Source organism: Zingiber officinale, chromosome 7B, assembly GCF_018446385.1.
Source record: "Zingiber officinale cultivar Zhangliang chromosome 7B, Zo_v1.1, whole genome shotgun sequence".
NCBI classification, from domain to species: domain Eukaryota; kingdom Viridiplantae; phylum Streptophyta; class Magnoliopsida; order Zingiberales; family Zingiberaceae; genus Zingiber; species Zingiber officinale.
This window is the reverse complement of record NC_055999.1, coordinates 2293160-2304264: the sequence shown is the minus strand read 5'-3', so window position 1 is coordinate 2304264 and position 11105 is coordinate 2293160. Positions and strand designations below refer to the sequence as shown.

At 36.0% G+C, this 11105-nt stretch overlaps 2 protein-coding genes across 3 annotated transcripts; both read left to right on the top strand.

Annotated features, from left to right (window-relative positions):
- The first annotated feature begins 870 nt into the window (after positions 1-870).
- Positions 871-10000, top strand: LOC122005010 (inorganic pyrophosphatase TTM2-like). Of its 2 annotated transcripts, XR_006118303.1 has the most exons (13): positions 871-1042; positions 1654-2008; positions 2229-2343; positions 2472-2667; positions 2933-3046; positions 3148-3321; positions 4752-4946; positions 5666-5788; positions 5894-6015; positions 6615-6732; positions 6892-7116; positions 7384-7650; positions 9879-10000. XR_006118303.1 is itself a non-coding variant. In XM_042559906.1 (12 exons), exons 2-12 carry the CDS (start codon positions 1672-1674, stop codon positions 7594-7596), a joined length of 1932 nt encoding a protein of 643 aa, XP_042415840.1. In that variant the 5' UTR covers positions 871-1042; positions 1654-1671; the 3' UTR covers positions 7597-7957. The 2 variants fall into 2 exon arrangements, 1 of the variants encoding a protein (XP_042415840.1); XM_042559906.1 differs by lacking the exon at positions 9879-10000 and having other exon boundaries at positions 7384-7957.
- Positions 9770-10624, top strand: LOC122007397 (glucuronoxylan 4-O-methyltransferase 2-like). Its single transcript, XM_042563265.1, has one exon. The coding sequence runs from the start codon at positions 9770-9772 to the stop codon at positions 10616-10618; it is 849 nt and encodes a 282-aa protein (XP_042419199.1). The 3' UTR covers positions 10619-10624.
- Positions 10625-11105: the final 481 nt, after the last annotated feature.

Genomic DNA, 11105 nt, shown 5'->3' with positions numbered 1-11105 from the left:
TTAATGAATCACGTTAATAAATTTTATTATTATCCCTGAATACCTAAGTTTCAAAATATTTAAATAACATAGAGTATCACTCTTTCTTTTTTCACTAATAAATTTAGAGAACTCTTAATTCAAATTCAAATTCAAATTAATATATTTAAGGTAGAAACCTTAGTAATGTATTTATGTGATCTAAATTCAATAGGGTAAATTGAGAATGATGAATTAAATTGAGAACACATTTTCAATTAAATATGGCAACATAGATACATTAATAAGATTTTTAAAAACATATTAATTTTAATTTGAATAATTTAGATTTTTTTTAAATCCATCAATTAATTTCATCTAAAATTAATTGATGGATCTACACAATTCAAAATTCAAAAGTTTATTTTTTTTCAAATTAAGCGAGTCTTAAAAATTTAGTTGATTATGTTAATTAGTGAATGCCCTAGATCTTATAATAAATTTGCTATAAATTTTATTAAATTTTTACAATTTTAAAATTCCTTATTAGAATAGCAAGCATTTTTAAGGAACACATTTGCGACTTTCTGATATTCGCGGAGAATTATAAAATTTGACAGATAAAATTACATAGGTCAAAAATGAGATTCTGCTGCGGGCTGCCAATTACAGGGGCTTAAATTGTATTTTAATAAAATTCAAAAGTCGAAATAAAATTCAGCACTCTTATATTTTTTTATGAATATTTTAATTATAAACTTGGATAACAATACGGACCACGTAGTTTTCCCAGGAGAGACGACGTACCCAGAAGTGGGGCCCACCTGTATTCGTCCAATCAGCGTACCTCGTTGCTTACGTGGGAAATTTAGAGTTATTTAAGCGATGATTTGCTCGGCAAGCTTCGGAATCGTTTCACGATCCCCGATCTTCTCTCGAGCGCTTCCTAGTCAATCTCCTCCCCCTCCGCCGGACGCCGCCGCCGCTCACGATACATTTACGGGGCCTCCTCCTCTCTCCCTCTCTCTCGTTCGTTAGAGCACATCTACGCCGCTCTGCGCGATCATCTCGGCTGGAGGAATAGGTATTTTTTTTGGTCCCCATTGATAAACCTCGGACCATTACTCATCTCTTGTAAAAAAGAGTACGCAGCATTTGTTTCATCGTTTCTGGGTTTAATTTATCATCTTGAAGCCTCTGGATTTTTTGGGGATCGAGGAATGTTTCACTTTCCTCTTTGGTTAGCTAATTAATGAAGACGTGTTGTTACTTCGTGCGGGATTATTTGATGGATTCTAATTGAGCGCTCTTCTTGACCTGTGAAAATATAATTTTTATTTGATATTTTCCGATATGATTTCTTTTTTATTTATAAAAGAGTTTATTTGATATATTTCCTGCATCTTGCACCTCATTCCCTGCAACGAGATGTGTGGTTAGTGTGATAGAAACCATACTGTAAGTATTGCTAGGGTTTACAAGTTGTATTGCCATGACTCTCATTGTTTGCATTCGTGTTTAGAAACAATCAATTGTTTTGTTTTGGATGTTCACTTATCCATAAATTTTTTTGTTCTCATTTCTTGTTTTACTATCTTCTTGTGTGCAGTTAGTGTACAGGCTAACAATGTGAAGAATTTTATTGTTTCTTTCAGTATCTTCTCCTTTTCATGCTTCAGCCGGTTTTTATTGCAGGAGTTTTTGGTTTCCTAAATGGATCAATATGATCCTTTTATTGACTCATCAGAACCTAGGCATGGGCTTCTAAGAGATCGAGTTCGATTGGTGAAGCGGAAGGACTGTAATCGTTATGAAGTTGTTTCAATTCAAGGTTCATTATCATTTGAAAAAGGCTTCTATGTTGTACTACGTGCATGCCAATTGTTGGCACAAAGCAACGATGGAATTATTTTGGTTGGGGTAGCTGGACCTTCTGGGTCAGGGAAGACTGTATTTACCGACAAGATTATTGATTTCATGCCCAATATTGCTGTAATATCAATGGACAACTACAATGATCCAAGTCGTATCGTTGATAAAAATTTTGATGGTAACTTACTCTCTAAGGTCATTGATTTATTTTGCCATTTGCACATGTAACTCAATTTCTTTCCCTTATTTCATTCTTATCAATAGTTTCAAATTTCACCTCATTGGATGCGGCTGTGATCTTTTTGTTAACATTCAATCTATTCCTCCCACATCTAAATTTTTTCAATTTATACTGATTTAAGTAATTGTAAATTTCTAATGCATGCAATTGTTGTCAGATCCACGACTAACAGATTATAGCACATTGCTGGAAAACATTGGAGGACTTAAAGAAGGGAGATCTATTCAGGTGCCAATATATGATTTTAAATCAAGCAGTCGCATAGGATACAGGTGATATTTTTAGAAAGTTGACTAGAGCAATGTTTTTGATATAGAGAGATTTTAAGCAGAACATAACTTCTAGATAGTTAGTACAAAGCATAAATGTAAACTACGTTTTTTGGTTGTCTTCCTAGCAGGACTGTTGATGTGCCAAGCTCTCGAATTGTTATTTTGGAAGGTATCTATGCTTTGAATGACAAATTGCGCCCTTTACTTGACCTCCGAGTTTCTGTGACTGGTGGTGTACATTTTGACCTTGTCAAAAGAGTTTTGAGAGACATACAACGTGCTGGACAAGAACCTGAAGAAATAATTTATCAAATTACAGAAACGGTCATCTACCTTCAAATTCATTTTTTTCAAAAATTATATACTTTTTCTGCTGCATGCTCTTAGTTTTTTTTAAGACTTGCATGATCCTCATTCCTTATGCACAAACACACTAGTTCATCAGAATTTTCTTTCACTTTGTCAAATATAGTTTCTTTTCTCCACTTTTACTAATTATTTAGAGCTAAAGGTTTCCTCATATTAAAAAAGGTACTTGGAAGTTAGATTTAAACATATACAGTTTCTTGATTTATTAATACATTTGCAGGTCTATCCAATGTACAAGGCCTTCATTGAGCCAGATCTGCAAACAGCACATATAAAAATTAAGAACAAGTTCAACCCATTCACAGGCTTCCAGAATCCAACTTATATTTTAAAGGTTATTGTTTGTTTCCCACCCCCACCCCCTTTTTTGGTAAATTTGGTTAGGCAATTTATCTCATTTTTGCCTGTAGTAACATGTGTTTTCCAATATTGTAGTCAACAAAAACTACATCCGTGGACCAAATTAAGGCTGTTCTTTGCGAAGAGCATGAAGAAGTTGTAGAGGAAACTTATGACATATATCTGTTACCACCAGGTGAAGATCCAGAAACATGCCAATCTTATTTAAGAATGAGAAACAAGGATGGGAAGTACAACCTTATGTTTGAGGTCTGTTCTTTTCTCATTTATGTCATTTTGTCCATGTGGATTCTAAATCTAACATCATAACAACGTTACAGTATCTGAGGTAAACAACAGAGTTATTTTTGTAACTAGTTCATATTTGTATCTGGATGCACTTTTACCATTTTGTTGGGTTTGATTATTGTTTCTGCTCATTCATGGAAAATTTTGGTTCCTCAATCTTTATTGTCTTGAATTTTATTATTCCATTGAGGTTTGCTATTGTCTTGTAAAGGAGTTCTCTGTTACATCCTATGGTATTTCAAAAGAATTGCATGAAATTTGTATTTGCTGTTAATCTGGGAGTTGGCAAAAATTAACAATATCTATAATCACATCTGGAGTGAGATTTCAAAACCTACACATAAGATGGAATTTTTGAATAAATCTGCAAGTCCATTCTTATATGTTTGTTAACAGTGTCCACTTAGATGACATAATATATGTATTAACTTATCTTAAATTGGAAATTAGTCATATTATGTACTGAAGAAACATTTTAAGGAAAAAAGGAGCAATGGAGTTTGGAGTGGGTGGGGGAGGGGGTGTCACATTGAGCACTAGTAAACAATATGGTCTTGCATTTGTACTTTATTAGCCATCCAACATAATTTGATGCTATTACAATTACCACAATTTCCAGTCCATGAAAATTTGTATCCCATCCTTAAGAAGATAAATCCCTTGATATGATTTTGATTTAACAGTTTTCTATCATATTTGTGCTTTGTTTTCTTTCCACTTGGGTGAATCATGAAAGTAACTGAAACTCTTTGTTCATGAGGACTATGATAAAAAAAAATTTCAGAAGAGATGATAATAAATTCTAAGAATATGAAAAAAAATGATATTTCTATCCGTAGGCCACAATATCATGTAAATCACATTGTTAGAGTCCTATATCTCTAGATTCTGGTTAGTATTAGTATTTTCTCAGTGTTGGTTTATAATTGATTGTGCTAGAAAACCAGTGATTCACTTTGGATTGAATTAATTTAGAATTATGACTTAAGTAGGCAAATTTTGCTACTAGATTGTTCTCTTGATATCACTCTTCTCTATTGTACTCAGTTTTTTTCTTCATAATTTGGTTTGTTTACCTTGTGTAGTCTTTTTTGGTACTGTTAAATCTTTACACTAGAGGCACATTTAGATGCACCAAACACACGTGATCTATAATTTGAATATTCCGAACCTTGCTTTTATAAATGTGTACTGCAGGTTTTGCTGTTATTTACTACTTTGTCTTGGTTTGTTATGAGGATTTATGGTTTTCAGTTTTACAATTCAATAGGAATTCTATAGAATGTGTACCTCCCTCAATTGTTAATATCTGTGTGATCATCAGGTTTATTAACATGCATTCATTCTGATTTAATCTGAGTTTGACTATTGTTCAACTGGTGGATACTCAGGAATGGGTCACAGACAACCCCTTCATCATGTCACCGAGAATTACTTTTCAAGTTGGTGTGCGTCTTCTTGGTGGGTTAATGGCACTAGGCTACAGTATTGCAACTATTTTGAAAAGAAACAGCCATGTTTTCTCTGATGATAGAGTGATTGTGAAGCTTGATTACTTAGAACAATTAAATCGTCACTATATACAGGTAATTAGATTTCTCATTTTATGAAATCATCTTATTTTTGGAGCCATTTAAATCATGCCATGCATTTCCATATATCATTCATTGCGTAGGATTCATTGGAAGACACAATTGTGAATTTTGTATTTAATTTTTTTTTGTTAAATATACTAATCGGAAGATTTAGCTAATGAAGAGATTCACATTAAAATTTTATTCAGTCACTTGTGTTTCTGATCATTGTCATACAATTCTTCATATAGGCTGTTGCTTAATCTTTGCTTTTAGTAGTATTTTATTGCAGTCACTTGTATAATGAGTATTTATACACGTGTACTTAATCTAAGATAAGTGATCTATCTAATCTTATGTGTTGTTGACTCAGAATTTAAGCATCGTTGCAATGTTAATCAATGTGCATTTTGGGTGGACAATCCATGGTGCAGCTGTAAAATTGACATGGCTGTTTACATTGACTGTCATTCTTGTTGCGGTTTTGTAATTGAGTTATATATGCAATCTCACCTGAGGCCAGAATTAGTGGTTCATGCAATGTTTAGTCATTTTAAGGCACAGAAATCATTATTTGTGGTTAGATGTGTCTTTGATTCTTGAGTAATCTTTTTTTATTTGCACCATGGAGTTAACATCTGCTTCCTACCAATTTCTCATTTTTCTTCCAGTGCAACTACAAATTATGCTGGAAACTTGTATAATTGAGAATTGTCCTAATTATAATAAAGGTACAAGGAAAAGAACGCAAGTCTGTCAAGGATATAGCGGAGCAGTTGGGATTGGAAGGTTCCTACATTCCTCGTACTTACATTGAACAGATTCAGCTGGAAAAGCTCGTGAATGAAGCAATGGTATTATGTTTTACTAAATTAAGATGGAGCTTTTCATTCTACCATATTAGGAGATTTGGTGTCCTTTCCTTTATTTTGATGTCCTATCCTTTATTCGATGTGTAGGCATTGCCAGATGAATTGTGGAGAAAACTAAGTTCATATGATGAAATGGTCTCGAATCCTGGAGAAGCACCTGAACAGGCATCTAGAAATGCAGTTTGTAGGAAAAATGGACATTTAACCAGGTAAGCAAGTTTTAATCTGAATATATTCATGAAACGAGCAACTTTTGTTTATCTTGCTCAATGACAAATAATTTCTGGTAGTTGAGTCAATACCAGTAAAACTTGATCAGAGCACTTGCTAGATCCAGACAAACAAATTTATCCATTAACCAATAATATACCTCTGACCATACAAAATAAGATGTTAACCCTCATCGTATACGAGTAATCCATCAAGCATCAGAAATGCTCCATAGACTCTTTTTCTATGCACCCTGGTCACAAAGTCTTCTTGATGATTTAGATTAAATTAGCAATGACCAATATTAATATAAATAGATAACAACTACATCCTTAATCAAAATTAACTTCTCCAAAAATCTGCAAAATTAAGAATATCTAGAATCTGGTACATATAACATCAATAATGTTAATGACATTTTCTTTACAGTTCTGAATAAATTGTATTTCATTTGTTATTTATTTAATTTTTTTATATCATTAGCCATTCTGTCTTCAATTCAGTTCTATAATTTTATTGTCAACGTTCAGACTTCAGTAAACAATCCACTGTATACCTTTGGTAAATCTCTAAGTTCACTGTATATGCATTTATTCAGAGGAATGTCTCGCTCCTACTCATCACTTGAGGACAAAAGCGTTGCTAAGCTCACTGGGCTTGCCATCAACGCCAGAAGTTTTGAGGGACACTCCATTGGATCATCTGCGATCGACCAGGTATTTTTTAACAATATAAGTATGCTTATGAAAACTCTTAATGTTAATTTGTCCAAATTTTGATTCACGCGGTTTAGGTGTGTGTGTGTTCGCATAGCAAATTCTGGCTATAAGACAAATTAATAAGGTGCTTTTGTTTTCTGGATCTGTCCTATATAGGAAAGTGCTCAACTGTCAGAACACATATCATCTCTAAATAAAAGGATTTGTGAACTTAGCTTTCAAATGGAAGAACTCAACTCAAAGTTTAGTTGCCAGAAAATTTCAGAAAGTCCGCAGCACTTTGCTCTTGAAAGTGAATCTTGTAATGGCTCTCTCACGGCATCATTGCCCAGTTCATCTTCTTCATCCAAACTAAATAAAGATTCGCCCCTAACAGATGAGGTATGTATGGCTTTTAAATAACTTCTCCTTTTCTGCTTAGAAATACAATGTTTCTGACTGGAGGTTTTTCAAAAGTCTGTTTCGGTAACTTGACATTTTCTTTTCACATATTCCCTGGCAACATCTATGATCTATCCATACTATTTCTCCATATTCCACCTATGATTGAGATATCATGTTCTCATTCTGAAATTCATCAATCAGTCTTTTGTGTGGTATTCTGGAATGCTACTAGAAGATAATGCTCATGTTTCTTATCATTGGCAGTTCCTGCTCATCACACGAGGACAACAACAAATCATGCAACGGTTGAGCAACATCTCGAACTTAGTTCATGAGCACTTGGCTCTATCAACCCAACAGCAAAAACTTCAGGGGAAAAACAGACTGCTCGATTTCAAGTTGATTGGAAATCCAGTAATTATTGTGATAGTTGGTGGCATCGGCGTTTTTCTTTTGAAACATCTTAAACAGGACTAAGTCATCAGCAGCATTTAGCTTGAAGATCTAGAGAATACTCTTCCATTCTAGCGGGTCAGTTCTTTTCCCCCCTTTCTTTCCATCTCTTCATATCTCTCCATCCTAAAGAGCCACAAGATTGCATTTTTTGGGACAGAAGTTTCAGAGTTAGATCTAACTACGCTGAAATTCCAGAGATTCTATTATATATTTTTTCCCCTCAAGAATGTAGTTGTTAATTGGATATTGCCCTCAAATTTTGAGCCAAAAATGTTGCTATTTAATTTACCATGCGACAGACAAGGACTTGCTTGATAGATTAACCAACTAGACCACGGCAACTATAATAGGATGATTAACAATAAGTCTAATTTGACTTTTATCTACATGGCATAATCTTTATCTAATACTAGTATTACTAAATTCTCCATTTGATGGAGACTTGCTCTAATGTCAAACTCACTTTTAAAGAGTTTCTCTTATCATACTACAACTAAATTCATGTAACAAATTTCCTATATCGTTTTTCATGGTTTTAGTAGCACTGAACTAATTCCCTTTCGATAAAGTAATCAACAACACGAAACTTATTCTTTTGGTGGAGAAGTAAATTATGTTCAAGGCATGCAAATGAGCCTGACAGCTTATTCATTCTTCAACTTGAAGATGCCCAACAGTACTTTAGTCTCCAATATGAGGACATCACCTAGTCGTGAATAAATATCAAATTGGGCAAATTGCTAATGTCAATTATTATCCCATTGTTATTATTATCCTTAGGTGGGTGTATATGCATGCAAGCTTCGAAGAGTTGTGTTTTATTAAAAGAATTGCAACAGAAGTTGACCTTTTAAGTTCGTAGATATTTAACAATCTCTGCAGTGTATCTAGAGAAGTACGGGACATCAATCCATTCTCAAAAATGTTTTTTAAAATTTAAAGATGTTAAAATTAATCATAATATATAGAGCTAAAGCACAATTTTATAGAGTCATATATTGTAATTTTAAATTTTATAAACCGTATTCAAAAGTTCTAAATTATTATATATTATAATCTTAAATTGTTTGTTTCTAGAATTTCAAAATATATATATATATAGAGAGAGAGAGGGGTTTCTGGAATGAGATCCTCTGGACCATCTTTCTTGATTAAAAAAGTAGATTGGTGGAAGGTAATAATCCCCACATGTTAAACAAGTGGGGATCATTGCCTCCCATCAATACAAATACTGAATCAAAAGATGGTCTAATATTTATGGACCTGAGCATCCCTTCCCAGGTTTCTATTGTTTTTTTTATCCTTGTTTGACTGGAAAAATGAGATTAAAAAATTTTAATTAATTGTTAGTGCTGATCACTAAAAGCTTTTAGTTGCCCTGGGCTAGGTTATGGAGCAGGACAAGTTATTATTTAGATATTTATAGTTCGAATCTTGTTACAATATATTTGTAGAGATTTTTCTTTTTAAATAGGGTGGGCAATCATGAGCTTCTAGATTGTCCATCATGAGTATTTTCTGATTTATCCAGACGACTAGTGAAAATTTTCATAGGATCAGATCAATCACCCTCGGTGTTACATGGTTTAACATTTTTACCCCGTGCTATGTTGCAGCAGAAGAACGTCAATTTATCATTCAGACATCTACAGTTCAATTCCTAATTACGATGTGTTTATAAGAATTTTTTTTCTATAAGAATTTTTTTTAAATAAAGAGTATAATCATAAAACGCTGAGCTTCTGAATCATTCACAACCATAAGAATTTCTTAGCCGTCTATGGAAAATTTCCATCGGGCCTAACTGATCGCCCATCATCATTTTTTTCTTCTCTCAACCACCATTCATAATGGCAATTTAGAATTTTGATCGACCCTGTGGGTCATCCGAGATGGCATGGGGCGGGAGTTGCTGCAATGAGGCCACCGGGTCGAAACTCAGTGGCAGTTGGGGAATAAATCCTCTATCCCTGTATCCCACCCGATCCGTCTTATGTTAGCTCGGGTGCTGCGATTTACCTCCCTCACAATGACCGTGGGTCCGATCGGTGGAGGCCCTGGGGGTGAGGATTTCACCTTTTGCTGCAATTTAGAATCTTGATCGCCAGTTCTCAACCACTAGCCAATCATGATATATATCGAACAATTTGTCATGAAATGTTAAATCTGAAAGCCTCAAAGTTGTGTAAAATCTATGGGTTCCAAGTTCCAAATGCCTCTCAATCTAAAGCTGCTCTTCCTCTTCCTGATGATTCTGTTCTTCTTCTACCTGTTGCTGAATGCTTCCTCTCAATTTCGCCAAGGCAACATCACATCGTCTGGAACAGAGGACGGCGGCGCAAGTGCAAATTCTTGCTCAAAGATCCCTCCTTCCTTGGCCGATGCCGTCGTCCACTACGCCACATCGAAGATCACTCCCCAGCAAACCATCGACGAGATCTCCGTCACGGCCGAGGTCCTGCGCCAACGCTCCCCCTGCAACTTCCTCGTCTTCGGCCTCGGCCACGACAGCCTCATGTGGAGCGCGCTCAACCACGGCGGCCGCACTGTCTTTCTCGAGGAGGACGAGAAGTGGATCGAGACCGTGCGCCGGAGTCTCCCCGCTACAGTGGAGGTGCAACTCGTCGTGTACGACACGCAGGTGAGCGAAGCGGGGCAGCTCCTGGAGTTGCGGAGGCAGAGGTTGTGCACGGCCGTCGGCGATCCGCGGCTCTCCAAGTGCCCGCGCCTGGCGCTCAGAGAGCTGCCGGCCGTGGTGTACGAGGTGGAGTGGGACGTGATCATGGTGGACGCGCCGACCGGGTACCACGCCAGAGCTCCGGGGAGAATGTCGGCGATATACACGGCGGGGATGGCGGCGAGGTGGAGGGAGAAGGGGGAGACGGACGTGATGGTGCACGATGTGGACAGGAGCGTGGAGGACGAGTTCTCCAAGGCCTTCTTGTGCCAAGGCTACATGAAGCGTCAGGCAGGGCGCTTGAGGCACTTCACTATTCCCAGCCAATGGCCTAACGACGGTGTTGATGTGCCATTTTGCCCTTAAAATTAAATTAGGAGTAATTTAAATTAATAATAACTTTTATCATGATATGAACTTCGATTTTATAGATCTTGATCGATTTAATATGTATTTCATGTTTTCAATATTAATCTCAAAGTTGAATTTAATATCCAATCCAAACTCACATCGATCGTATACATGTGGTAAAAAGATGAAATCGCTCGTCCCAACACCTCCGCCGCACCCGACCCAAGGATCCTGAGCAAACATGTGGCAGATGGGGTGAGTTATACAGGGACCGGGGATTTATACCCTGACTACCCCGAGTTTCGATCCCACGATCTCATGTGATAAGCATCTTACCACATACCAACTCGGATGACTTATGGGATCCACATCAATCGTATACATGATTCATACAATTGAAGCAAGAACAATCATAAAAAACATAATTCAGAAGTAAAATCCTGAAGCAGTATTTGTTGCATCTCTTTTAGTTGTAAGTCGAGTTTCATCTCATATGCAAGTC